Source organism: Coenobita brevimanus, chromosome 52 (genome assembly GCF_032717465.1).
Source record: "Coenobita brevimanus isolate Jiangsu-jjx chromosome 52, ASM3271746v2, whole genome shotgun sequence".
NCBI classification, from domain to species: domain Eukaryota; kingdom Metazoa; phylum Arthropoda; class Malacostraca; order Decapoda; family Coenobitidae; genus Coenobita; species Coenobita brevimanus.
In genome coordinates, this window is record NC_137005.1 from 22,810,630 (window position 1) to 22,837,158 (window position 26,529).

Below are 26,529 nucleotides of genomic sequence, written 5' to 3' on the forward strand. Positions count from 1 at the left end.
TCCATTCTCTCCACATGTCTCTCCTCTCTATTGGCATGTATAATATAAATATGATAATGTAGCTTAATATTTTCTTTGGAGAGGCTTTCAGGAAACAGCTATGTTGCACTAGGTGTTAGATGCGATCAGCTTGTATCGGATAATGTAGAATATGGTCAACAACAACTCACACAGAACAGACATGCTTGGTTGTTTCCCCATACAACAGAAATTACCATCGAAACTGACGGCATGTCTACAAGTCTTCTCTCATGTTTTATTAATACAACGGCTTCTGGCTACAAATTGGTGATTTTACCCAGCTCAGAAAAAGAAACGCTATTCTAAAGGATTACGAGGCACCTACATTAGCCCATGTTTACACCTATGGTCAGAAAGTGAGAGGTGCTTTGATTTGCGCACTCTTGCTTGTGTGTGTGTGTGTGTGTGTGTGTGTGTGTGTGTGTGTGTGTGTGTGTGTGTGAGCAAATTATCTCAAACAGAGATTTGCCGATTTTAATCAAATTTTGAGGAAGGGTTGAAGGACGACCACTGCCTAAAACTATTTTTGCTGAAAGCAATACATCAGAGATCTGAGTCACAAGGTCTGGGTGTACGGTCGCCTAGCAAAGTCAACATAAACAATATTCATCCAATTTACCACAGCTGGGTGATGGACTGAGAGTAAGGCAAGAATGAACTGCAAGGTGAAAGTGCGATCCATGTGTGGTAGTAAACTTGTGTTACCAAAATATTTCAATTTGGTCTGACTTTAATCGACTGATGGAAGGTTAATAGCTTGTCAGCGAAAGAGTAATTTTTTTTTTTTTTATTTAGAGCAACGGGGCAAAAGGTCAAGGTCACAAGGCAACGTCAACTTAACAGATTTTATTGTTTTTGAACCAAACTTTTAATGGAACGGTTGAATCAAAGGCAGTGATAAAAGTACTCGATTTTTTTTAACAATCAGTAATGGGACAAGGTCACATGGAAAGATCAAATGCCAAGGTGATAGGGCAACATCAGCTCAAACAATTTTGATTTGATTTCAGCCGAACTTGTTGGAGTGGTTGAGAGTCAGACTAGGAGTAAATTTTTTTTTTTTTTTTAAGAAAATGTCAAAGGTCAAAGTCGCGGAGAAAGATGAACAAAAACGGTGTTTATCCAGTTTACATAAAAACTCTGTTGAAGGATACGACAAGTTAAACAATTTTGGTCTAACATGCAACAAACTTGGTGGAAATGTTACAGGTCAGGTTTAAAAGAAATATAAGAGGATTCTGTTCTATAAACAAGAAGTCTAAGGTCAAGGTCACTGGGCAAAGTCAATGTTCGGTATGTGTATCTGTGTAAACAAAAAACTACAACAGGTTTTATCTAATTTGGATCATACCTGATAGAAGAGTTAAGGATCACACAAGAGGCTGATGTGTTACCTTTAAGAACAATACATCAAAGTTCCAGGTAACATGGCAAGGTCAGCTTACAGTTTTTATCCGATACCAACTTAACTTTGTGCATGGACTGCATGGATCCGGATAAAAACAAAGATAATGGTATTCGGTCTTGAGAACAAATTGTTTAGAGCCAAGGTCGCATGGAAAAGTCAAATATCAAGGTTACAGGATACGGTGGACCCAGTTTTGACCCGATGCGGACCAAGAAAGTAATAATTCGATTATGAGAACAACTGATAGAAGGTCAAGGTCACAAGGCAGCCAAACTTTCGGCCTTTAGAACAACTGGTTTGAGCGGGTGTCGCACTGTATGAGTGCTCCCTCTTGCTATTTATGCGTCCAGCACTCGACATAGCCTTACCGCCTCATCCAATGACGCCCAGCAGTCTTACATACCACACACCTTCCACCTGTCACCATGTCGTCGACGCTAACACTCACCTTCTATACCGAATGCATACTAGAGTTGTCCCATTCCTAGCTGGTGTACTAGTATTAACGGGGGGTATTTTTACGACGAATAAGTGGGTATCAAGGTATTTCAGTAAAGTCATGACATTCCAATCCTCAAACTGTTTCCCGTTCCAGTCAGGGATCAAACTAACATCGACTCGGACAAGAGAGCACCTCTCTGACGACTTGGCCACCACTATTTCTTTTCTTTTCTTTTTTTCATCCTGTCTGCAACCAAGCAATAATATTCAGCTTAGTATAACTTACTCTTCCCAGAAGTTAGCTGAAATGGACAAACTATTTCGTTTTATCTTATTCACACTGAACCACCAGATCCGCTTAACCTATTTTCTGTATTTTTTGTGGGGGTGGTTTGCAGTCTATCGCCTTTTGCCTACCGGTTCATAGATAGCCCCTGGTTGTACACGTGTACAGTCGATAAAAGAAGAACCTTGCAGGAGGGATCCGATGGTATCCAGAATTACCAATAGTGATTGTATACGAGATAGATTAATCAATTTTGTCGTGTGAATATGCGTATAACAACTCTGCGCGCTAGGTGGTGTCAACACCAAGCCTTGTGTGGCATCCTGGTCAGAGAGGGTTTGTCAGTGAGGAGCGCGATCTTGTAGGGTATTCTAGTAGTCACCGTCTGTGGTGACAGACTGTTTCACGCCAAAGGTGCACCGATAGAGTTTTAATCAACTATACTGTACGACTTTGATGTCCATCAGCCTACCTGAACCAAACAACATGGCTTTTATATTATTCTTGCTGCAATCAGGCGATTACACTCAGCTTGGGAGACTTCAGGAACTGTAGGGGATACAACTTTCTTACTTTACCATGATGATGCATCTCAGAAATGTAAGCTAGACAAGATAAAAATAAAAAATCTGGTGAAGAAGATGTCGACTCTCAAAAATGCCTCGTACCGCCGTTTCGGAAGGACACTGACAATAGAGTTAAACACATCATCATCATCATCATCCTCATAAAATTGTTCTCTCTCTCTCTCTCTCTCTCTCTCTCTCTCTCTCTCTCTCACCCTGTTCTCCACCATGTTGAATCTGCCAAGCATCAGCTGCACGTATATGAAGATCACTACGTTGCCCACTAGAAGGAAGGTGATGTCCCCAATGATGGTGTCACCACTGATCTCGCTGAAGCTGTGGGGGAGTCAGGGAAACGATGTGAAAATGGGTGGAAGAAAATGAACCGGAAGAAAGAGGAGGAAGAGGAAATGAAGTAAAAGAGAGAGAAGCGGGAGCAGGAGAGAAAGAGCAGAAAGAGAAGAAGAAGAAGAAGAGAAGGAGGAAGAGGAGGAGGAGGAGGAGGAGGAGGAGGATTACATAGGATTACATAGGAAAGCAAACAGCAACAGACTTTATGGCCCTTTCGAGGCTGCTTGTTACAGAGAAAACTATGACTACAAGATCTAACTTTACATGCTGAAGGATAAGGATAGTGAAGCAAGAAGGCTCCCCCCATCCCCAAATTGTCCAGGAAAAAGTGAGAAAACCCACCATGCAGCATGGAAAAACTGACATGGAAGTTTCACAGGAAATATTGGAAAGGAGAAGTCACATTCTATAATACTTTGTCTATAAGCTACCCGTTTGAGTAATCTGAAAGAGAAAGTAATCAAATAAACTAGTAGTTACGGCATGACATTATAAATTGTAAATTGAGTTAATGGGGCGTCTGTGGACATAACATGGAAACTACACAGTGCACAGTGTGGATGTTTAGGGGTGGTGCAGCAGCCTTGCCTGGCGCTTTTAAGGTAGGCAGCAGTCAATCAGGCCCAAGCTCCGTTCACTCCACTGAGACAAGGAACTCTCCCATGTGGGACAAGTATGCAAGTTTCCTCCTGAAGTAGTGACCCCTGGTACATTTAAAAAATCTCGATGGTGGGCACTTGACTAACAGGGACCCTCAGTGATCCACAGCCCATCACAGGTTGAAAGTAAAAGTAATGACCGTTAACTCAGGGCTATTTGTGCAGATCTTAATCTGTGCTTATATTACTTTCTTTGCATTGGGGAGATTGAAAAATATTTAAGATGGGGTGTTTTAAAGACAAAACGGGACTGCACAGTGCACAGTGTGGATGTACAGTGCACAGAGTGGATGTTTAGGGGTTGTACGGCAGCCTTGCCTGGCACTTCTTAGGTAGGCAGCAGTCAATCAGCCCCTAGCTCCGTTCACTCCACTGAAACAAGGAACTCTCCCATGTGGGACAAGTACACAAGTTTCCTCCTGAAGCAGTGACCCCTGGTACATAAAAAAAAATCCTGATGGTGGTCACATGGCTAACAGGACCCTCAGTGATCCACAGCCCATCACAAGTCGAAAGTAAGAGTAGTGACCGTTAACTCAGGGCTATATGTGCGGATCCTAATCTGTGCTTACTGTATATTACCTTATTTGCATTGAGTAAATCGAAAAATGTATAATGACGTGACCTGACGCTATGTGTGGGTATGTTAAGTTTACAGGGTGTCCTGTAGACACAAGGGGACTGCACAGTGCACAGTGTGGATGTTTAGGGGTGGTGTGGCACCCTTGCCTGGCGCTATTTAGGTAGGCAGCAGTTAATCAGGCCCTAGCTCCGTTCACTCCACTGAGACAAGGAACTCTCCCATGTGGGACATGTACACAAGTCTCCTCCTGAAGCAGTGACCCCTGGTACATTAAAAAAAAATCCCGATGGTGGTCACTTGGCTAACAGGGACCCTCAGTGATCCACAGCCCATCACAGGCGGAAGTAAGAGTAATAACCATAACTCAGGGGTATCTGTGCAGATACTAATCTGTGCTTATATTATTTAATTTGCATTGAATAAACTGAAAAATATATAATGACGAGATGCAGTGCTATGTACGGGTACGTTGTTTAAGGGGTGTCTGTAGACAAATTATTCAGACAGAAAAAGAGTCAGCTGAGGATTCTTGTGCAAATACTTGTCTATTTTGTTTTTGAATGTCTTAATTGAGATACTGTTCTTGGTATCTGAGGGTAATCTGTTCCAGATATTTACGACTCCGTTGAAGAAGTATTTTGCTTCATGGGATTGGAAACACTTTCCCATAATTTTGCAGCCATTACTTCTGGTTTGACTCGACCGGTCTATTTCAAAATATTTATTCATGTCTATGTTGTCATATCCCTTCATGATTTTGAAAACTTCAATAAGGTCACCTCTTAACCTGCACTTCGTTAGGCTAAATAATTTAAATTCTTCAAGGTGTTCCTCATATGGTTTGTTTCTAAGTCGTGGTATCATTTTTGTGATTCTTTGCTGTATTTTCTCTAGTTTTTCTGTCTTTTCTGTAGTATGGAGGCCAGAATTGCACACAATACTCAAGATGGGGGCGCACTAGTGAGTTGTACAAGGCAAGTATGACTCTCCGATTTAAACTCGAAAGTTCTTCCAATAAAACCCACCAGCTTGTTCGCAGTTTTAACCACCTCGGTGCACTGTTTAGCCGGTTTTAGGTCGTTTGATATCATCACACCAAGATCCTTTTCATTGTGTGTACTTGATAACTGGATATTATTCATTTTGTAATTCGCATGGACATTGTTACTTCCAATATGAAGTACTTTAAATTTTTCTGTGTTGAATTTCATTTGCCGTTTTTCTGCCCAGCTTGCTAAAGTATTAAGATCATTTTGTAACTGCTGCCACTATAATTTTGAAGTTAATTTATTGGTTATTTTAGTATCATCTGCAAATTTGGATACTTTACAATGTTGACCCTCATCAGTATCGTTTAAATAGATAATAAAAAGTATCGGTCCAAGTTATCACAACTCGCTGTTTTCGGTCTGAAAGCCAGTCTTGTAACCATTTCTGCGTATTTCGTTTTATTCCATGTGTTTCTATTTTGCTCATGAGCCGTTTGTGAGGGACAGTGTCAAATGCTTTCTGAAAGTCAAGGTAAATTATATCTACTGCTCTTGAGTCATCATATGATTTGTAAACATCATCCATTAAGTTAGATAAGCATGAACGACGATGTCTGAATCCATGCTGCGAGTCTTTAATATTTTCTTCTAGATAATTAACTATTTTATCTCATGATTTTTTCCATGAACTTGCACACTATTGATGTTAAGCTGATTGGTCTGCAGTTTCCTGGGTGTGACTTATTTCCTTATTTGAAAATTGTTGTTACATTTGCTAGTTTCCATTCGCATGGAACCTTCCCAGTACATAACGGTTTATTGAATAAGACAGAGTGGCAATAGTAACTCATTTTTGCTTCTTTGAGAATTCTCGGTGATATTTTATCAGGGCCAGGGGTTGAGAGGATATCGCTATTATGGATAGCATAGTTACCAAGGTCTGTGCTATTTGCTTGGTTTGTGGGTAATAGTAGGTTTCTGGTGGTGTTTTCTACTGAAAAAACAGACGCAAAGTAATCGTTAAGAATGTTCGCCATTTCGACATCATTTTCTGGGTGTTTGCTATTGTTCGTTTCTAGAGGGCCTATTGCTGTAGTCATAACCTTTTTCTTTTTAATTTAACTGTAAAATTCTTCGGGATTTGTTTTGCACATATTAGCAGTGTGGATCTCCAGTGCTCTTTTGCTTTGTTTAATATGTCTTTTCGATATGAGGCGTAGATTTTCATACTGTAATTTATCATCATTATTTTGAGTAGTTTTATATTTATGGTACGCCTGTTTTTTGGCTATTAAATTACTTTTAATTTCACTGGACCACCACTTTGGTTTACTATTACCAGCCTGTTAGTTGACGCACACATGATTTTACCGCTTCATTAAATTTTTTGGTGCATATTTCCCATGCTTGGTTTATGTCATCGGTTTCAGAGATTTGATTCCAATCTGTGGTTGCAAGCAGCGCCCTGAGCCTGCTAAAATCAGCTGTACAGTACAGTACGATAATCTGGGACCTTTTCTTTGCTCTCCGTTTCTTTTACTTTTTCAGTAGTAATATTAAACTGTATAATTCGATGATCACAAGAACTAAACTCAGGTCTGATTTCAACGTTGCTGACTAGGTTATCATTTGTAGTCAAGATGATATCTAGAATATTGTTTCCACTCGTTGGGTACTCTACGTGTTGGGAAAAGGCACTTTCTTGAAGATTCATATAAAGCTCTTGTCCTGAGTGTGCAGTTAGCGGTTCCCCCCACTTTGCTACCGGTAAATTGAAGTCTCCAAAAATTATGCTATCCTCTTCACAACAAATTATTTGATCATAAAGTTTTTCATCTGTGTCAGTTGACTGTGCTGGAGGATGATAGAGGAGACATATATTTATTTTGTGTGATTTAATACTCAGCTGAACGTAACTAGCATCTATATTGGTAATACTGGGTTTAGGTAGCACAAGGGGGTGGAGACAAGATTTCACGTATGGTAAAACACCGCCACCAGCTCGGTGTGGTCGCTCACAGCTGAAAATATTGTACACTGTTAATTAGTATTCTGCTAAAAAGTCACGGTCAGATGTGTTAATCCAGGACTCTGTGATGCAAACAATGTCATAATTTTCTAGGGAAATAAATGATTCTAAATCTTCAAACTTGTTGCATAGACAACGTGCGTTAACATAGCAGACTCTAATTCCGTCCCAAACAGTTGATGAACTGACTTTGCGGATATTTACACTGAGGTTACTGCTCCTGGACGTGCCACGTTTTTTGATCTGAAGAGGTCACCTTTATCATTTAGAAATCTACCTAGCCGTGCCACTCCTACCGCGTTCAGATGGAGACCATCTTTCTGGAAAAGAGTAAAGGGGACTTCGCTTGGAGAGGGAAGTACGGAATCATTGGGTGAGGAAGATACACTATCATTTGTAACTGTCTGATGGGCGCGGGCTGGTACGGGCTCGCTTTGTATGCGTCTTTCTTCTTGAGTGTTGTCACTGACTCCTACGTTTGCTGCTACGAACTCTTTCAGTGTCTCAAACTCTGCTTTGACTTCCCTGTAATTTCTCTGCGATTCAACTAAACCATTTTCTAGATCTCATGATGCATAGTTTGCAAACAGGTGTCGAAAAGTAATCCGAAAAAAGCAGAGGCGCAAAACGACCAGTACACTCCTGGCAGACTTTCAGTATAGATGGCATTTTGCAGCAATATTTCCAAAATACCACAAATATAAAAAATAATATACAACTGATTAAGGGATGTTATTATCTATCTATCTACCTCTATCTATTGCCAGACGCCTCAATCCCGTTCGGGGTGGCCACAAACAAATCGCCTCCACGTCGCCCTGTCTCCCACCATTTCACTGCCCCGCCCCCACCTCACACACCCCTCTCTCATATACCTCTCCACCCCATCCCTCCATCTCATCCTCGGCCTCCCCCTCCCTCTTCCCCCCTCCACCTCACTCACATACACTCTCTTCGTCAGTCTTTCACTCTCCATGCTCTCCACATGGCCAAACCACCTCAGTGTATTCCTCCTAACTCTTCCTATCACATCCACATCCACACCACAACGCTCCTTTATATCCTCATTTGTCAGCCTGTCTCTCCATGTGACTCCACAGGCTCCTCTTAAATAACTCATTCCCACTGTTCTCACTCTTGACTTGTGTCCTTCCAGCAACGTCCAAGCTTCACTTCCATACGTTAGAGTTGGTATCACAATACTGTCATGTAGTAACTTTTTCACTTCCATGCTCACTTCCCTGCTTCTTATCACGCTTTCAAGGAACCAGCAACCTTTCTTCCCTGCTGTACCCTTTCAAGCACTTCACCCACCAAACCTCCATCCTTACTCATCACACTACCCAAGTACTTAAACGTACTCACATTTTCCAATTCCTCACCATCCAACCTCGCTGTACATTCATTGACTTCACCTCTCTCAAAGACCATCACTTTACTCTTCCCTACATTCACCTTAAGATTCCGTTTCTTACACTCTCTCCCAAACTCATCCACCAAGCCTTGCAGCTACCCTTCGTCTTCACTCAACAACACAGTATCATCTGCAAACAACAGTATAGGGAGTTTCCAAACACTACCCTCTCTCACCAGGGCCACTCCAACATCCACTACCCTACTTTGTACCTCTTTTATTACTCCATCCATGTACAGATTGAACAACCATGGAGACATGACACATCCCTGTTTCAACCCAACCTTCAAAGAGAAAAATTCACTTAGTTCACCATCCACACGCACTGCAGCCTTAGCACCATCATACATACTCTTCACAGCATTCAACAACTTCCCATCTACTCCATATATTCTTAATACTTTCCACAATCCTTGTCTATCCACCCTGTCATATGCTTTCTCCAAATCCATGAAAGCCGTATACAACTTCTTTCCCTTCTCTAGAAACTTTTCCACTAAAGATCTAAGAATGAATATCTGATCTACACAACCTCTTCCCTTCCTAAAGCTTCCCTGTTCTTCTCCAACTAATTCCTCTGTTCTCTAACTCTGTCAATAAGTATCCTACCATACACTTTTCCTATTATACTAAGAAGACAGATGCCCCTATGATTACCACATACTTCTTTTTACCCTTTTCCTTTGTACAAGGGAATAATTATACATGACTTCCAATCCTCTGGGACTCTACCTTCCTCCCAGGCCAATCTGCACATTTTCCACATACATTCTACTACTATCTCTCTCCCATACATCAGCATTTCACCACACTCCATCATTTCCTGGGGCTTTCCCCAATTTAACTTTCTTCATTGCTTCCACAACCTCTATCCTACTGATTTCTTCCTGTCTTCTCACCTCCCTCCTTCTCCCAGCCATTCCACAGCCACTTATACTCACATTACTTCCATCCTCTATGTTCAACAAATTCCTTAAAGTGTTCTCTCCATCTGCTCACTTTTTCTCCCTTCTCCACTATTAATCTACCATTTTTATCTTTCACTCCCCTGCTAACTTCACTTCCACCCTGTCTTACTCTTTTCACCTCTTTCCAGAACATTTTCTTACAGTCCCTCCACTTTACACTCAAATTCCTTCCAAATTCTTCATCTGCTCTCTTCTTACACTCTCTTACTAATCTTTTCACCTCCCTCTTTCTTTCTACATATAACTGTCTCTTCCGCCTCTCAACTTCTTCCACGTCCCTATTTCTCATCCATTCATTGTATGCTTTCTTCTTTTGTGCCACAGCCTGTCTCATCTCTTCATTCCACCACGCTGTTCCTTGCACACCCCTCCGTCTTCTCTTCATCCCACACACCACATCACATGCTGCACATATTTCTTCTGTGAATATCCTACACACACCTTCCACGTCCCCCATCTGCTCCAATTCATAATTGCCCAATCGTTCCTCCACTTCTCTCTTATACTCTGCTTTTTTATCATCCTCTTGTAACCTTTCCACTCTCCTTACAAACACTCCTTCTTCCCGTCCTTCCCTTCTTCTATTTCTCCATCCCAATTGGACCTTGATTCTGGCCACCACGAAGTAGTGGTCAGAAAGTCCACTCCCCCAACCTCTATAAGCTATTGCATCCATTACACGTTTTCGCATCCTTTCATCCACACACACATAATCAATCATTGCCTTCCTTTCATTCAGTTCACCACCCACCCTTCTCATCACTCGCCATGTATACCTGTGGATCATTTTGTGCCTGAAGAGGGTATTGGCTATCACCAACCCCCTCCCAGCACAAATGTCCACTAAAGCACTGCCATTCTCATCTATCTCAGCAGGCACACCCCACTCACCAACTATTCCATCCACCTTCACATTCCCTACTTTACCATTCATATCACCGATCAAAAACACTCTCTCATTCCTTCCAAACTTTTCCATGCACACTTCCACATTTGTCCAGAACTCTTCTCTCACTCTGCTTGTACGATCTTGCGCTGGCGCATACACACACACAATCTATAAATCTATAAATGAAATACTGAATTTCTAGAGAGATTCACTTACCTTTTTATATACTATCTTCCTTTACCAGTTTAAAAAGAATAGAAAATCTATTTGCTACGGCACAATCCAACCTACCATGAATGATTTTCCCAGTGTAAAAAGAGTAGAAAATCTGCTTGCTATGGTACAACCTAACTTACCATGAATTCGTATACCAGTGTAAAGAGAATAAAAAATCTACTTGCTATGGTATCACCCAACATACCATGAATGTCTTTACCAGTGTAAATAGAACAGAAAATCTACTTGCTATAGTACAAGCTTTAACTTACCATGAAATTCCTTTACCAGTGTAAAATGAATAAATAATCTACTTGCTATGGTATAATCTAACTTACCATGAATTGTGGAAATACACCCTAAACTGATTCACTGGGAAAAAAAGTAAAAAAAAAACAATAGAATGGAGGGAAAAATCAAAATCTAGTTCCACTCAGTGAACAACTGTTTATAGTGTAAAAACTATTGCACTGGTGTAATTCCTAACACACAGTTGTTACTCTATACAAAAGACGATGCTATTCGCTTGCACTAAACCAGCAAGCAACTCAGTTAATATTTGTTAGACTTCACAGTGTTGGTAGTGGGAAAACACAGTCCAAAACAATGAGAGTTGGTAGTCGAATATACACACAATACACTAACACCACTTACTAGTGAGAAAAGATATTCTGCTTGTTATGATATCGTTCTAACTGATCTTGATCTGCGGGAAAATGAACTATAATATGACTGAGACCAGAAATAAAGGCGAGAAAGGGAAGGAGAACGATACAGAGGATGGGAATGCATGTAAACAAAGGACACGCGAACGATTTACACCTTTAACCCGCTCAAAAACTTTTAAATGCAGTCTATTTCAATATTTTACACGGGGAAAATATAGCTGGGACATTTATATACTGATCTATTCACCATTACACTGATATTCACTCAAACTTGTTGTTAAAACACTTGTATGTAGAGCGCTGGGGAACTCGTCTGTTTCCAAGATGGCAGAGAGAAGAGGAGGAGGAGGAGACATAGTCAAACGATCCGTGTGTATTGTTTCAAAGTACCATGAATTGCTTAGCTGCATAAAGTATTCCTATGGTGAGAGACAAATGTTCGCCTATGGCACTGCATCTGCTTCACACTTGGACATGTTTGCCCGACGGTTGGCATTATAGCAGCAAAACACACCAAGCCTGCCTCTGATTACGACAATTAGTTAGCGGAAGAAAGTGACAATTACAGTAAAATATTTGAAATATGCGAATTTTGGTCCCCAACTGCGCAATTAACATTACTTCAACCTTCTTACTCCAATGACGTGTTATATATTTCATTCATTCTATCACCTACGATTCTCTTCAGCGATTTTATTCAGCACTGATATCGAAAAAGGATTCCTTCCGGTAGAAAAATCTTTCCTGAGATGAAGAAAAATCGTCTGGAATTAACAACGATATAATCAAAACTGCGTCATTGCATGAAGGGGTTGCAACCAAATTCGTCGCTGGTACATAAAGCCTACATATATGTGACAGCTGAATTAATATAAAAGGAAACTGTGTTACCTAATGAATGAATATGTGATTGGTTGGTGAGTCACTGGTATATTAAGGACTCAGGTTCAGGATGTAGGCTAGGTATGATTCAACCACAATAACGGAAGATATTACGCGGAAACCTAAAGGAACTCCTCTGCACAACTGTATACTAATCATTATCTGACTTCTTAAGTCTCAGGACGTAGTTATGGCATTATTATTTTTTTTTTGTACTTTCAGCCAATTTTATTAATATTTGAGAAACACTGGGACAAGAGGGGTTAAATACAGCGTCTGTCAATCCATTCACTACCAAGAACACTCCTAAACTTAATAAAATAGTCAGGCAATAGCAAACATAAGCCAGAAAATACATCCTTGGATTCAAAAGCTTAAGGATTATTCATGCATTTTCCTGAGATCCTTCTTCCCACTGAGGAGGATCACTTACTGAGAGGTTGAATGCTTAAACACGGCTAATTTTAGTGACTCAAAGCCCTAACTGATCCAGCCCTACTATGAGTATTGTGTACATAAAGCGAGAATTATTATTTCAAAGCGAGATAGGTTAATTCCATACGTAACTGCCGAAAATTCTGAGACATTTATGGTTGTAAAACATAATTAAGCCCTCTTGACAAACGCCTTATTGGAGATGTATCGCTACAAAACTATAAAATATTTGAAAAATCGCGACTGCATAAAACCGGTCGGGAGTTCCAGTACACATTAAAAAACACAAATTAAAGACCACATAACGATAATACACACTGATAAACTGGATATTAAAACATACGATTCTTTGTATGCCTAAATTTTCATAGACAGTAATCCTTAAATCCATTCTTTTTTTACAGACCGCCCAAGCTCGATTATTAAAACGTAAAAGTACTGTACGATGAAATAAACTCAGTCATAGGAAACAAGGACGGCGTTATTTTAGGAAACTTCAATAATTCAAATATTCACTGAAAAATTCGTGTGCAAACAAAGAAGGGAACAGGCTGTTAGAAATGGTCGACGATGCATTTGTAGGCCAAGCACTGAATACACCGACGTGTGGTAATAATATACTGGACCTTGCCTTACAAATAAACAGTGATCTAATAAATTTCTGTGATAACAGTAAAAATTTTAATAGCAGCAATCACGACCATTGTAGACAGCCTTTTAGTTCCTAACTCCAGAAATGTTAACTTCGAGCATGTGAGAAACGAAGCTACAAACACCAGCTGGAGGATGAGGGTGGATAACGTCAAAGAAATGTAGGAATTATTCACTAATCATCTGATGTTTATCGAGTGAAAATATATACCGAGAATTACCTAAAGAAATAATCACATTAAGAAACAAACATAAATGTCAAAGAATACTGAAGAAATCGTCGGTTGGAAGAAGAAACAAACACAAAATATAAAGGTACAGGGAACCACGATGATAGTACAGAACATTTTAAGTTACAGCTCCATTGTGCGAAAATTATCCGAGCAACTAACGAGACTATGAGGCAAAAATTTCTCGTGAATCAAAGTCAAACCCATAGAGATTCTTTCACTATGTAAGAAGTAAGACAAATTTAAGATATCATAAGCCCTCTATTAAAATCAGGAGGGGAACTCGTTCATGATAACCGAACACTAGCAACAATACCGATCGACTCCTTTCACAGTGTTTTCACAAAAGAAAATAGCGTAAACATTCCCATCCTACAATGGATTCTGTAAATCGATCAAGGAAGTGACAGGACATGTATCAAATTATTGAATGACATTTAGCAGAAGCCACAAGCGGAATTTTAGCATTTTGAAGTGTGTTCCGCTAATATGTCATCATTTGTTAACATTTTTCTTCTATGTCACCTCCGTTGCAAATGCCCACTGGGGTTATTAATGACCCTCAGGGCGGGACTAATGACCTCAGAGGGGAAGGTATTAATCGGCGATGAGTGTCACAGAGTTGCCATCAAATGGTGAGATATAAACAGAAAACACTTCAAATTACTTGATTTTCAGTCGTGGCTTCTGCTAAATTTTTACCAAAGTACCTTCAGAAAATCGACCCAAACAAATCAACTGGGCTAGACCACATAATCTCCTTGTATACTTCGTGAATGTTACAGTTAGCCTTTCCTGTAACCAAAGTACTCAGTACATCATTAGCTGAATATTGATTTCCTAATCAATGGAAGCTCGCTAGTATAGCAATTATCTTTTAATCTGAAAATAATAATCGCGCCATAAATTACCGCCTAATAAACCGTCAGAAATATGCGAAACAAAAGTGTTACAGGTAAAATTATTCTTATTCCCCAATAAGCATAACCATATAACAAGTAATCAGCACGGGTTTCGTGATAATAAATCATGCCTTGAAAATCTGCTTAATTATTTTTTTTTTTTTTTTTTTTTTTTTTTTTCTTTTTTTTACAAACATACGATAAAAGGAAAGCAATTATGTCGTTGGATGCCATCTGTCTAGATTTCGAGAATGCGTTTGATAGGGTATCTCATCTAAGACTACTAGAAAAGCTAAATGCTCACGGCCTGTATAACAAATTACGTTCATGGATTGGTAATTGGTTAACAAATCGCAAGCATCGTGTAGTGATAACTGAAGAATCATCAGACTGGCTAGAAAGAACAAGCGGAGTTTCTCAAGGGTCAGTTATAGGGATTGTTCTTTCCACAATTTATGTCTGTGATCTAGACTACTGAGTGACTTTTTCTATCTATCTATCTATATACCTAGGCTGCTTCCCCCAAGGAAAGGGAGGTAGCCAAGACAGGACGACTCACTCTCCATTTACTCATCCATTCAAACACATTCATTCGCATCTTAGCCCCAAAGGGGAGAACGGACAGATCCTCACCGCATCACACCGCACAAGGGTCAACTGCGCAATGCAATCAGTGACATCCACAGCAGGGCCCGACAGCAGAACTGGTTTACCCCTGCCACATCATAACAGACCCATCCCCTTACCCGCACCTGACCTGACTAGCTGATCAGACCAAATGCGGGAGAATATCCCCTCACGGCTGCGTCATCACTTATTCATTCACAATTTCTCTCCATTTATTTCTGTCACGCACAGCCACTCTTCCTTGCTCAACAGACATCCCTCTCGCATCCAGCGCTCTCTTCACACTGTCCATCCATCCTATTCGTGGTCTTCCTCTCAGTCTTACACCCCTCACATCAGATCTAGTTATCTTTTTCACCAATCGCTCATTATCCATTCTCTCCATATGCCCAAACCATTGCAACACCCTCTGCTCAACTCTACCAGCCATCTCCCAAACAACTCCAGTTCTCCTTCGCACTTCATCATTTCGCACTCGATCCATACGCGTCACTCCACACATACTCCTCAGACATCTCATCTCCATTACATTCAAACTTTTCCTCTCTGCTACACCCATATTCCATGTTTCAGCCCCATATAATGCAGTCGGTACCACAACACCCTCATACAGCCTTCTCTTTACATCCATTCTAAGCGAACGACATTTAAACACTTTTTTCATTCCTCCCAGCACCTTTCCTACTTCATTTATTCTAAACTTCACTTCTGCATCTATTCTTCCATCCACAGCAACATGTGACCCTAGATATTTAAAACAATCTACCTCCTCAAGCAACTCACCATTCAAAACTATATTCATCCCCCTACCATCTATCAACCTCGTACACTTCATCACTTTACTCTTATTCTCATTTACTTTCAATTTCCTCCTTTCACACACCCTTCCAAACTCCTCTACCAACTGTCTCAATCTCTCCTCTGAATCAGTCACCAGTGCAGTATCATCTGCAAACAGCAGCTGCTTCAGATTCCACTCTCCATCAACATTTACCAGACTCAGACCACCTAAAACTCTTGCATTCACCTCCCTTACAACACCATCCATGTAAATATTAAACAACCAAGGCGACATCACACATCCCTGTCACAGCCCCACTCTCACGGGAAACCAATCACTCACAGCATTTCCCACTCTTACACACGCTCTACTATTTACATAAAAACTTTTCACCCCTTTTAGTAACCTACCATCAAGTCCATACAATCTTAAAACAGTCCACAAAGCCTCCCTATCAATTCTATCATACGCTTTCTCTAAATCCATAAATGCCCAAAACATCCTTGCCTTTCGCTAAATACTTTTCACACACTTGTCTCACAGCAAACACCTGATCAACGCATCCCCTCCCTCTCCTAAAGCCACACTGCTCATCACTAATCACTCCCTCTGTACCCTCTCTAACTCTCATAATTAACACTCTACCATACACTTTACCTACAACACTCAACAGACTTATACCCCTAAAGCTAGTACATTCATACTTATCACCCTTGCCTTTATACAACGGGACCACACAAGCACTTGCCCAGTCAATTGGCACCATACCTTTCTCAAAGCACACATTCAATAATCTTACTAACCAGTCAACAATAGTCACTCCACCACCCTTCAGGCATTCCACAGCACATCCATCCATACCTGCAGCTTTCCCTGTTTTCATCTCCTTTACTGCCTTCTCCACTTCCTCCTTCGTGATCAAAGAATCATTCAACTCTTCTAACACATTTATTCCTTGCACCCTTCTATCTGCCACAATCTCAGCCACCCTTTCCTCCTCTACATTTAACAATCTTTCAAAATACTCTGCCCATCTCTTCCTTACTGCATCCATCTCAGTTAACATCCTTCCATCCTCTGCTTTTACTCGTTCTTCCTTTCGCACCCTTTTCACCTCCTTCCAAAACATTTTCTTATTCTGTTGAAAATTCTCTGTCAGCCGCCTACCCCACCTCTCATCTGCTGCCACTTTAGCATCACGCACAGCCCTTCTTGCTCTATTCCTCTTTTCCTTATACCTTTCATATGACATCTCATCCTTCCTCTGCAGCCACACTTCATATGCACGTCTCTTCTCAGCCACAGCCATACTTACTTCCTCGCACCACCATTCACTTCCTTTTCTTACACCACCACCCACACGTCTCACACCACACACCTCTTAGGCATGCCCCACCACAGCACTCTTAAACAACTGCCATTCCTCCTCCACGCTGCCATTTTCCCGATCTTTCACTGCGTTCCACTCATCTTTCAATTTCTCCTGATACTCTATCTTTTTCTCTCTTTTATCCAACTCACTCACTTTCAAAACCTCCCTGCCACACCTAACCCTCCTAGCTCTCACCCATCTTTTACCTACTCTTAACTTTCCCTCCACCAGGTAGTGGTCAGACATACCTCCACCCTCCCCTCTCAGAACTCTGACATCCAACAATCTTCCTATTACATTCCTAGACACAACCACATAGTCCATCAAGGCTCTATCAACAACCATTCCACCCTCCTGTCTCACCCATGTATACTTATAAATATCTTTCTTCTCAAACGGCGTATTCCCAATCACCATCTCTCGCTCAACACACATCGCTATCATTCGCTCCCCATTTTCATTTCTTCCAGGCACACCATGCATACCAACTACGCCTTCAACTGCTACATTTCCCTCTCTAGCATTCAGATCTCCCATCATTACCACATTCACATTCGCTCCAAAACTCTGCAGACACTCATCAACATCATTCCAGAAAGACTCCCTCTCTTGTTCATCCTTTTCACTACCAGGCCCATATGCACTCACAAACACCCACAACTCACGTTCAAATTTCGCTTTCACCCACATCAGTCTCGATGACACCTCCTTCCATTCAATCACACACTGCTGTACTTCCGGACTCACTAACAAGGCCACACCTTCTCTTGCCCTTCCTCTATCAACACCTGACGATCTTCCATTCACACTTCCAAACATAGATTCCCCCTTCCCTTTCATCTTCGTTTCACTCAAAGCTAACACATCCAACTTTCTTCTCACAAACATTCTCCCAAACTCCTCCCTTTTAGCCTCAATCGTACTACATCCACGCACATTCATAGACCCAATCTTCAGGGTACGGGGATAACTCCATCCCCCATCCCTTTCTCTGGCCTGTCACTTTTTAGGAACTAAAAAAACAGAGGAGGGGGTCCCTAGTCCCCTCACCCCGCCCCTTTTAGTCGCCTTTTACGACACGCAGGGAATACGGTGGCAGTATTCTTCCTAACACAACCTTTTTAAGGTAGCTTAATTTGCAGATGACATGAAAAATTGAGGAACTGCGAAAGCGGACAGTGACTCTATACAAAACGACCTGGGTAAGTTAATAATATAGAGTGAAAATTGGCAGATTAAATTTAATACAGAATATGTAAGGTGATGCACTTTTGCGACAAAAACATTAAACATGAATACTGCACGTTCTATACCCCACTGACGGAGGTAAAGAAAGAGAATGATTTGGGATTTGTTTATCAGTTCCGACTTCAAACTCATATAAGTGTATAATAGCAAGGCAAACAAAATACTCAGCATCATCACAAGGAACACTGATCATAAAACGCCCAAAGTAATTTCAAACCTTAAACGTCATTAGCTAGACCACACCAAGAACACTGTGTGCTGCACAGGTCGCTGACTCGTATGGATGAAAGCATACCCGAGAGAGTGCCGTGCAGAGCCTCAAAATGAAATTCAGTGACTAGAAATGCAACACCATCAGAGGAAAAATTATTGGAATATTCGTGTCATGAACAATGGAATAAGCTGCCAGTAACAGTGGTTAGTACAACAACTACTGGTCTATTTAGCATTAGGCTAGACAAATATTTCGAGACTATAAGCTACAAGTAACTGTGGATTTGTTTATATACAGGCTGAAGTGTAAACTAACGACAATGTGACGATTGCATAATAATCAGAACAGATCTGTAGATAAGGGATTACATGGTGCACAGTTGTTCTGTCTCTTCTATAAAATTTCCATGGTTTTTCTTTCTTTCTAGCAAGCTTGGTGATTTTCAGTCCTTTTCCTGCCTGGTTTACCTTACGGTTTGGTGGGTGGGGAAAAGCCTTCCATTTTTTGTCCTTTTCTTTCACACATAGGTTAGATCTTTGTAGAATTCACGTCTTTCCCAACAGATAACCTTGTCATGGGCAAATAGGCTTCCTGTTATCTATTTCCTGTATTTTGCTATATACACACTATTTTTTTCCAAAGATACAGTTGGGGGCAACGGTTCCTTCTCAGTGTGTACTCATAACTGTCAGAACTTAATTTCTTCCTATGCTTACCAGCAATATTCAGTGGACTAACACCAGTAATTCCGTCTAATTTGTGGAACTTCCCAAGCGTTTCCCCGCTCACAACTAAGATTTCTCTCGACAGAACAAAATTGACTGTTGTTAGTCTAAATAAATTCTTGGGTTAATCAATGGCAGAAAAATCGTTAGCCAAATCGAAAAAGTATGTGAAGCCAGCGATTGCTTGGATTTCCCTCAGCTGAACAAAATGTAATGGTGCCAGTCGCAATATACATCCCAAGAACACCAATCGGAGTATAAGGGTTGAAAAGGATTGTTGACCCAAACTGGACAAATCCGAAGAATAAATCAATTACACGTCTGAAGTCCCGAATTCTTGAAGACAAATTCTGATTCATCTGTTAACCCGTACAATCAGAGTAATTTTTTTCCTCCATATGTTACTAATCAGTGTTGATCTAATTGTAATGAAAATGTTAAATAACGCTATACAGTATTCAGCACGGATTGTGGGGGTGTGCACTCCCACTCCCTATTTTCGGTAAACCAATGATTACTTACAATAACAGAACCAGGCTAACTATCACATTCTGTGCAGTAAATATTTTCCATAAATGTAATGTTATCACCAAATCGTTTCAGTGAAAATATGGATTTGGTAATAAATTTTGAAGATTTTTGTAATGAGTCCACATCATTTCAGACCTGTAATTTCGCTAGGAATTAAGCTCACTCTTTTTTAAAAGTGATGCATACAACCCTGGTATTTTAATTTATCCTTTGCAAAAAGTTTCTTTTTAACAGAATAAAGTCGACTGAAGATAGTGAAAAGTTTCTTCTTAATAAATTCGGCTGAAGATAGTGAAAAGTTTCTTCTTAATAGAATAAAGTCGACTGGAGATAGTGAAAAGTTTCTTATTAACAAAATAAAGTCGACTGAAGATAGTGAAAAGTTTCTTCTTAATAAATTCGGCTGAAGATAGTGAAAAGTTTCTTATTAACAAAATAAAGTCGACTGGAGATAGACTGAAATAACAACAAATGTTATCGGAGTGAACCCATTAAAGGTTCCTTTTCTAAAGTATTATTAGATTCGACAAACTGAGCTGTGAAGAAATTATTGACCTCGACTACGCTGCCTCGGTACTTTCAGACTCAGCTCTAAGAGAAGTGCCTGACCTTACCTGCATAATGCTTTAAATTAACTGACTGTTCCTGAAATCAGCTAACTCACGCCTGAAACTGCCTGACTGCTCCTAAAATTAACTGATACGTGATATTACCCAGCTTGTGTCTGATATTACCCAAGAACTGCCTTATATAACCCACTGATGCCTGATGTACCATTACCCAACTGGTGCCAAGTATCATGCAACTGGTGCTTAAATATTATACAGCTGGTGCCTGATATTCCCCAGCTGGTGCTTGATATTACCCAGCTGGTACCTAAAATAACGTGATCCCTCAAACTGCCTGCCCGAAACTTCCTGACGGACGCCTGAAATAAACTGATCCCTCTTTTTTTGCTTTATGGACCCTACTTCACTCCATCCGTAGGTGGTTAAAAAACGCCAGATGATGATGACTAGTGGAGAAGGAGGAGGACTGATGGAGGAGGAGGAGGAGGATTGATGGAAGGATAAGAAGGAAGTCTGATGTATGATGATAATTGATGGATGGATGACGATGATTACTGATGAAGATGATTGATGGATGATATTGATGATGGCTGATGGATGATATTGATTACTGACGGAAGATGACTGGTGGGTGAAGATGATGACGGATGATGATGATGACTGATGGATGTTGATAATGTTTGATGGATGATGACTGATGGATGATGATGATGGCTTTTTTTTTTTTTTCATTTTTTATGCAAAGAAGAAAGAACCAGAGGTCAGGAGCCCGCAAACCGTTCATCCCAAGAAAAGAAAAAAAAAACGAAAGAGAGCCGAATTGAACATCTTTCATTACGAGATGCCTGGACACACTGTTTTTAAAAGACTGGAGATCATAGGAAGTAGGGAATAGAGACAGAGGGAGACAGTTCCAGAGTTGTCCTGTTGCTTAAATGAAGGGCTGGACAGAAAAAGGAAAGTTGGACAGAAAAAGGATGAGAGTTTGTTGCTAGACGGGTGGTACGCGCCAGACGTAGAGGTGAAGGGATGCAAGCAGACAGTTCAGAGAAGCAGTGACCATTAAGTAGAGACAAAAAAGAGATAAAGATGCAACAGTGCGGCGAAAGGACAGAGGCTGAAGGGAGTCAGTAAGAGGAGGAGATTTAATGAGACGAAAAGCCTTTGACTCCATCCTATTGAGAAGAGCTGTATGTGGGGAGCCTCCCCACACATAAGAGTTGCACTCCATACAGGGGTGAAAAAACCCCTGTGTAAAGTCAACATCCGTGCAGGGGTAAAGAAGGTACGGAGTTGGTTTAGCACATCTAATCTCTTGGAAACAGAGTTTACAAGAGATGTAATATGATCTTTCCAAGACAGATCCCGAGGGAATGAAACCCCAAGTATGTTTAAGGATGATGCAGGATTGAGCTGGATATTATTAAACATTAGTGGGTACTCCTGTGGAAGATTTCGTCGGGTTGATATGTGTAAGAACTGAATCTTTGATGCATTAAAAACAAGATTACTTTTACCCCACTCACAGATACGAGCCAAGTCAGACATTACGTGTGCCATAGCTTCATCCCTTGTTTGTTGAAGTCACTGCTGAGATGGACGTTGCAGGAACAGAATGGAAAGGTCTGTCTATCTATCTGTCTATTGCCAGACGTCTTAATCCCATACGGGTTGGCCACAAACACATCTCCTCCACGTCGCCCTGTCCCCTGCCATTTCACTTCCCTGCTCCCAAATAGCAGCCCCCTCTCTTATATACCTCTCCACTCAATCCCTCCTTCTCATCCGTTGCCTCCTTCTCCCTCTCTCCCCCTCCACCTCACTCACATACATTTTCCTAGTCAGTCGCTCACTCTCCATCCTCTCCACATGGCCAAACCACCCCACTGTGTTTCTTCTAACGCTTCCTATCATATCCACATCTACACCACAACGCTCCTTCACATCCTTATTTGTCAGTCTGTCTCTCCATGTGACTCCACAGGCTCCTTTCAAATAACTTATTTCCACTGCTTTTCACTTGTGTCCCTCCAACAAGGTCCAGCTTCAGTTCCAAATGTTAGAGTTGGTATCACAATACTGTCATGAGGTAACTTTTTCACTTCCATTCTCACTTCCCTGGTTCTTATCACTGCTTTGAAGGAACCAGCAACCTTTCTTACTTGTGGTACCCTTTCAAGCATTTTACCTTCCAAACTTCCATCCTTACTCATCACACTACCCAAGTACTTAAAGGTACTCACATTTTACATTTCCTCCTCATCCAACCTCACTGTACATTCACTGACTTCACTTCTCTCGAAGACCATAACTTTTCTCTTCCCTAAATGCACCTTTAGATTCCGTTTCTTACACACTCTCCCAAATCATCCACCAAGCCTTGCAGCTCCCCTTCGTCTTCACTCAACAGCACAGTATCATCTGCAAACAACAGTACAGGGAGTTTCCACACACTGCCCTCTCTCGCTAGGGCCACTCCAGCATCCACTGCCCTACCTTGTATCTCATTTATAACCCCATCCATATACGGATTGAACAACCTTGGAGACATGACACATCCCTGTTTCAACCCAACTTTCAAATAGAAAAATTAATTTAGTTCACTATCCACACGCACTGCAGGCCCCCTTATACATACTCTTCACAGCATTCAACAACTTCCCATCTACTCCATATATTGCTAATACTTTCCAAATCCTTGTCTATCTACCCTGTCATATGCTTTCTCCAAATCCATGAAGGCCACATACAACTTCTTTCCCTTTTCTAGAAACTTTTCCACTAAGGATCTAAGAATGAATATCTGATCTATGCAACCTCTTCCCTTCCTAAAACCTCCCTGTTCTTCTCCAACTAATTCCTCTGTTATTTCCCTAACTCTGTCAGTAAGTACCCTATAAAATACTTTTCCTATTACACTAAGAAAACAGATGTCCCTATGATTACAACACACTTCTTTTTCCGCCTTTTCCTTTGTATCAGGGAATAATTATACCTGACTTCCAATCATCCGGGACTCTACCTTCCTCACAAGCCAACCTGCACATCTTCCACATACATTCTACTACTATCTCCATACTTCAGTATTTCACCACACTCCATCAATTCTTGGGGTTTTCCCCATTTTGACTTTCTTCATTGCTTCTACAACTTCCATCCTACTGCTTTCCTCCCCTCTTCTCACACTGCTCCTTCTCCCAGCCATTCCCTAGCCACTTATACTTGCAATACTTTACATTCACTATGTTCAACAATTCAGTAAAGTGTTCTCTCCATTTCCTCATTTTTTCTCCCTTCTCCACTAGTAAGCTACCTTTTTTATCTTTCATTCCCAGACTAGCTTCACTGCTACCCTGTCTAACTCTCTTTACCTCTTTCCAGAACATTTTTTTACAGTCCCTCCACTTTACACTCAAATTCCCTCCAAAGTCCTCATCCAGTCTCTTCTTTTTCATACTAATCTTTTCACCTCTCTCTTCCTCTCCCCATATAACTCTCTCTTCCATCTCTCAACTTCTTCCACACTCCTATTTCTCATCCCTCACTGTATGCTTTCTTCTTTTGTGCCACAGCCTGTCTCACTTCTTCATTTCACCATGCTGTTCCTTGCACTCTCTTTCGTCTTTTCTTCACTCCACACACCACCTCACATGCTGCACATATTTCTTCTGTAAATATCTTGCACACACTTTCCACATCCTCCATCTGCTCCAATCCATAATTATCTAATCACTCTACTTCTCTCTTATATTCTGCCTTTTTCTCATCCTCTTGTAACCTTTCCACTCTCCTTGCATCTAATCCTTCCTCCCGTCCTTCCCTTCTTCTATTTTTCCATTTTACTTGGACCTTTATTCTGACCACCACTTGGTGGTGGATGCTCTTGCATCCATTACACACCTTCGCATCCTTTCATCCACACACACGTAATCAGTCATTGCCTTCCTTTCATTCAGTTCACCACCCACCCATCTCATCACTCGCCATGTATACTTGTTGATCATTTTGTGCCTGAAGAGGGTATTGGCTCTCACCAACCTCCTCCCAGCACAAATGTCCACTAAAGCACTGCCATTCTCATCTATCTCAGCAGGCACACCCCACTCACGAACTACTTCATCCACCTTCACATTCCGTACTTTTCCATTCATATCACCAATCAAAAACACTCTCTCATTCCTTTCAAACTTTTCCATGCACACTTCTACATTTGTCCAGAACTCTTCTCTCTTTCTGCTTGCACGATCTTATGTTGGCGCATACACACACACAATCGCCCACATTTGTAGTCCAACTTTTAGTCTTACCCATACAATCCTTGAGCCAACTGATCCATACTCTCATATATTCTCCTTCCATCTGTTACTCACAACAATACACATTCCTTTTTTTGCCCTCTCATTCTCACCTACTACTGCACATACACCCCATCCATACTCCCACTCCCACTCTCACCTACCCATTTATTTTCAGTTAATCCACATACATCCACTTTTGCACCCTCAAGCACCTGGACAATCTCTCTCTCACTCTTTCACCTGATCATTTGCACCCTTTACATTCCACGTCGCCATTTGTATCATGCCCTTTGTTCGGTCCTTAGTCGTCATCTTTTGGTCATTCCAGGTCCGAGGCTTCTTGTTCGTACTTGTATTTAGTTGTTTTCCAGGGAAGGGCACTAATCCTCCGCCAACCCACTTGCTGTCACGTAGGGAAAGGTGAATGGTGGAATCATCAGCGTCTGAGTGGATAGGGTTAGATGTACAGCTTAGGAGGTCACTGATGAATAAAAGGAAGAGAGTTGGTGGAAGGATAGAACCCTGAGGATAACCACTGGAACAAGAACGCTGGCAGTCTACAGCAGCAGTTATAGAACGACCAGAAAGGAAACTATAGATGAAGTCCCAGATAGAAGGATAGAAACCGTAAGAGAAGGTTTTGGAAATTAAAGATTTATGCCAGACTCGATCGAAAGCCTTTGAGATGTCTGGTGCAATGGCAAAGCTTTCGCCAAAGTCCCGAAATGAGGATGACCAGGAGTTTGAAACGTAAGGTGAGAAGATCGCCAGTGGAGCATCCCTGACGAGACCCATACTGACAATCAGAAAGAAGATTGTGATACTATAGATGCTTTAAAATTTTTCTGCTAAGAATAGACTCGAAAACTTTTGAGACACAGGATCTTGAAGCAACTGGAGGATAGAGGGCTGGGAATGGTCACCCTTCTTTGGGACAGGCTGAATGAGAGGAAACTTTCAGCAAAAGTGAAAGGTACAAGTTGAAAGACAAAGGCGACAAAGTTTACCTGGGCAGGGTGTAAGCACAGAAGCAAAATTCTTGAGGACAACAGGAGGGACCCCATCAGGCCCATATGCCTTCTTAGTACTAAGGACAGTGATGGCAGAAAATACATCAGTTGAAGAAGTTTTAATGTCAGCCATGAGGAAGTCAGGGGTGGGAAGTGATGGAGGAACAGCACAGGAATAGTCTAAGGTGAAACTGGAGGAGAAAGTCTGAGTGAAGAGATCTGCTTTATCAGTAGATGAAATAGCTACGGAGCCATCAATGTAGAAAAATGGAGGGAAGGATGATGAGGTAAAGATGTTAGAAAGATTTTTGGCAAAGTGCCAGAAGGAGCAGGAAGAACTGGAATTGGGGAGTTGAGAGCATTTAGTACGGATGAAATTAGTTTTAACAGTGCGACAAACAGACTTAGCACGATTCTGGGCAGAAACACAAAAAAAATGTGATTCAGGGGTGGGTTGGCTCTAGTACCTTTTATAGGCCCTCTCCTTGTTGCAGACAGCATTAGAACAAGCGTGATTATACCAAGGCCTTTTTGCACTGGTCAAAGGATATGAGAAAGGAATGTGT

General features: G+C 41.1%; 1 protein-coding gene across 1 annotated transcript in view; it reads right to left on the minus strand.

The window, feature by feature from the left end:
- Window positions 1-26,529, minus strand: part of LOC145400507 (patched-related protein 9-like) — a 524,238-nt gene that overhangs the window by 352,269 nt on the left and 145,440 nt on the right. Inside the window, exon 8 of the mRNA XM_080273031.1 lies at window positions 2,938-3,058. Within this exon, the coding sequence (XP_080129157.1) occupies window positions 2,938-3,058 (121 nt within the window). The remainder of the gene's footprint in view (window positions 1-2,937; window positions 3,059-26,529) is intronic.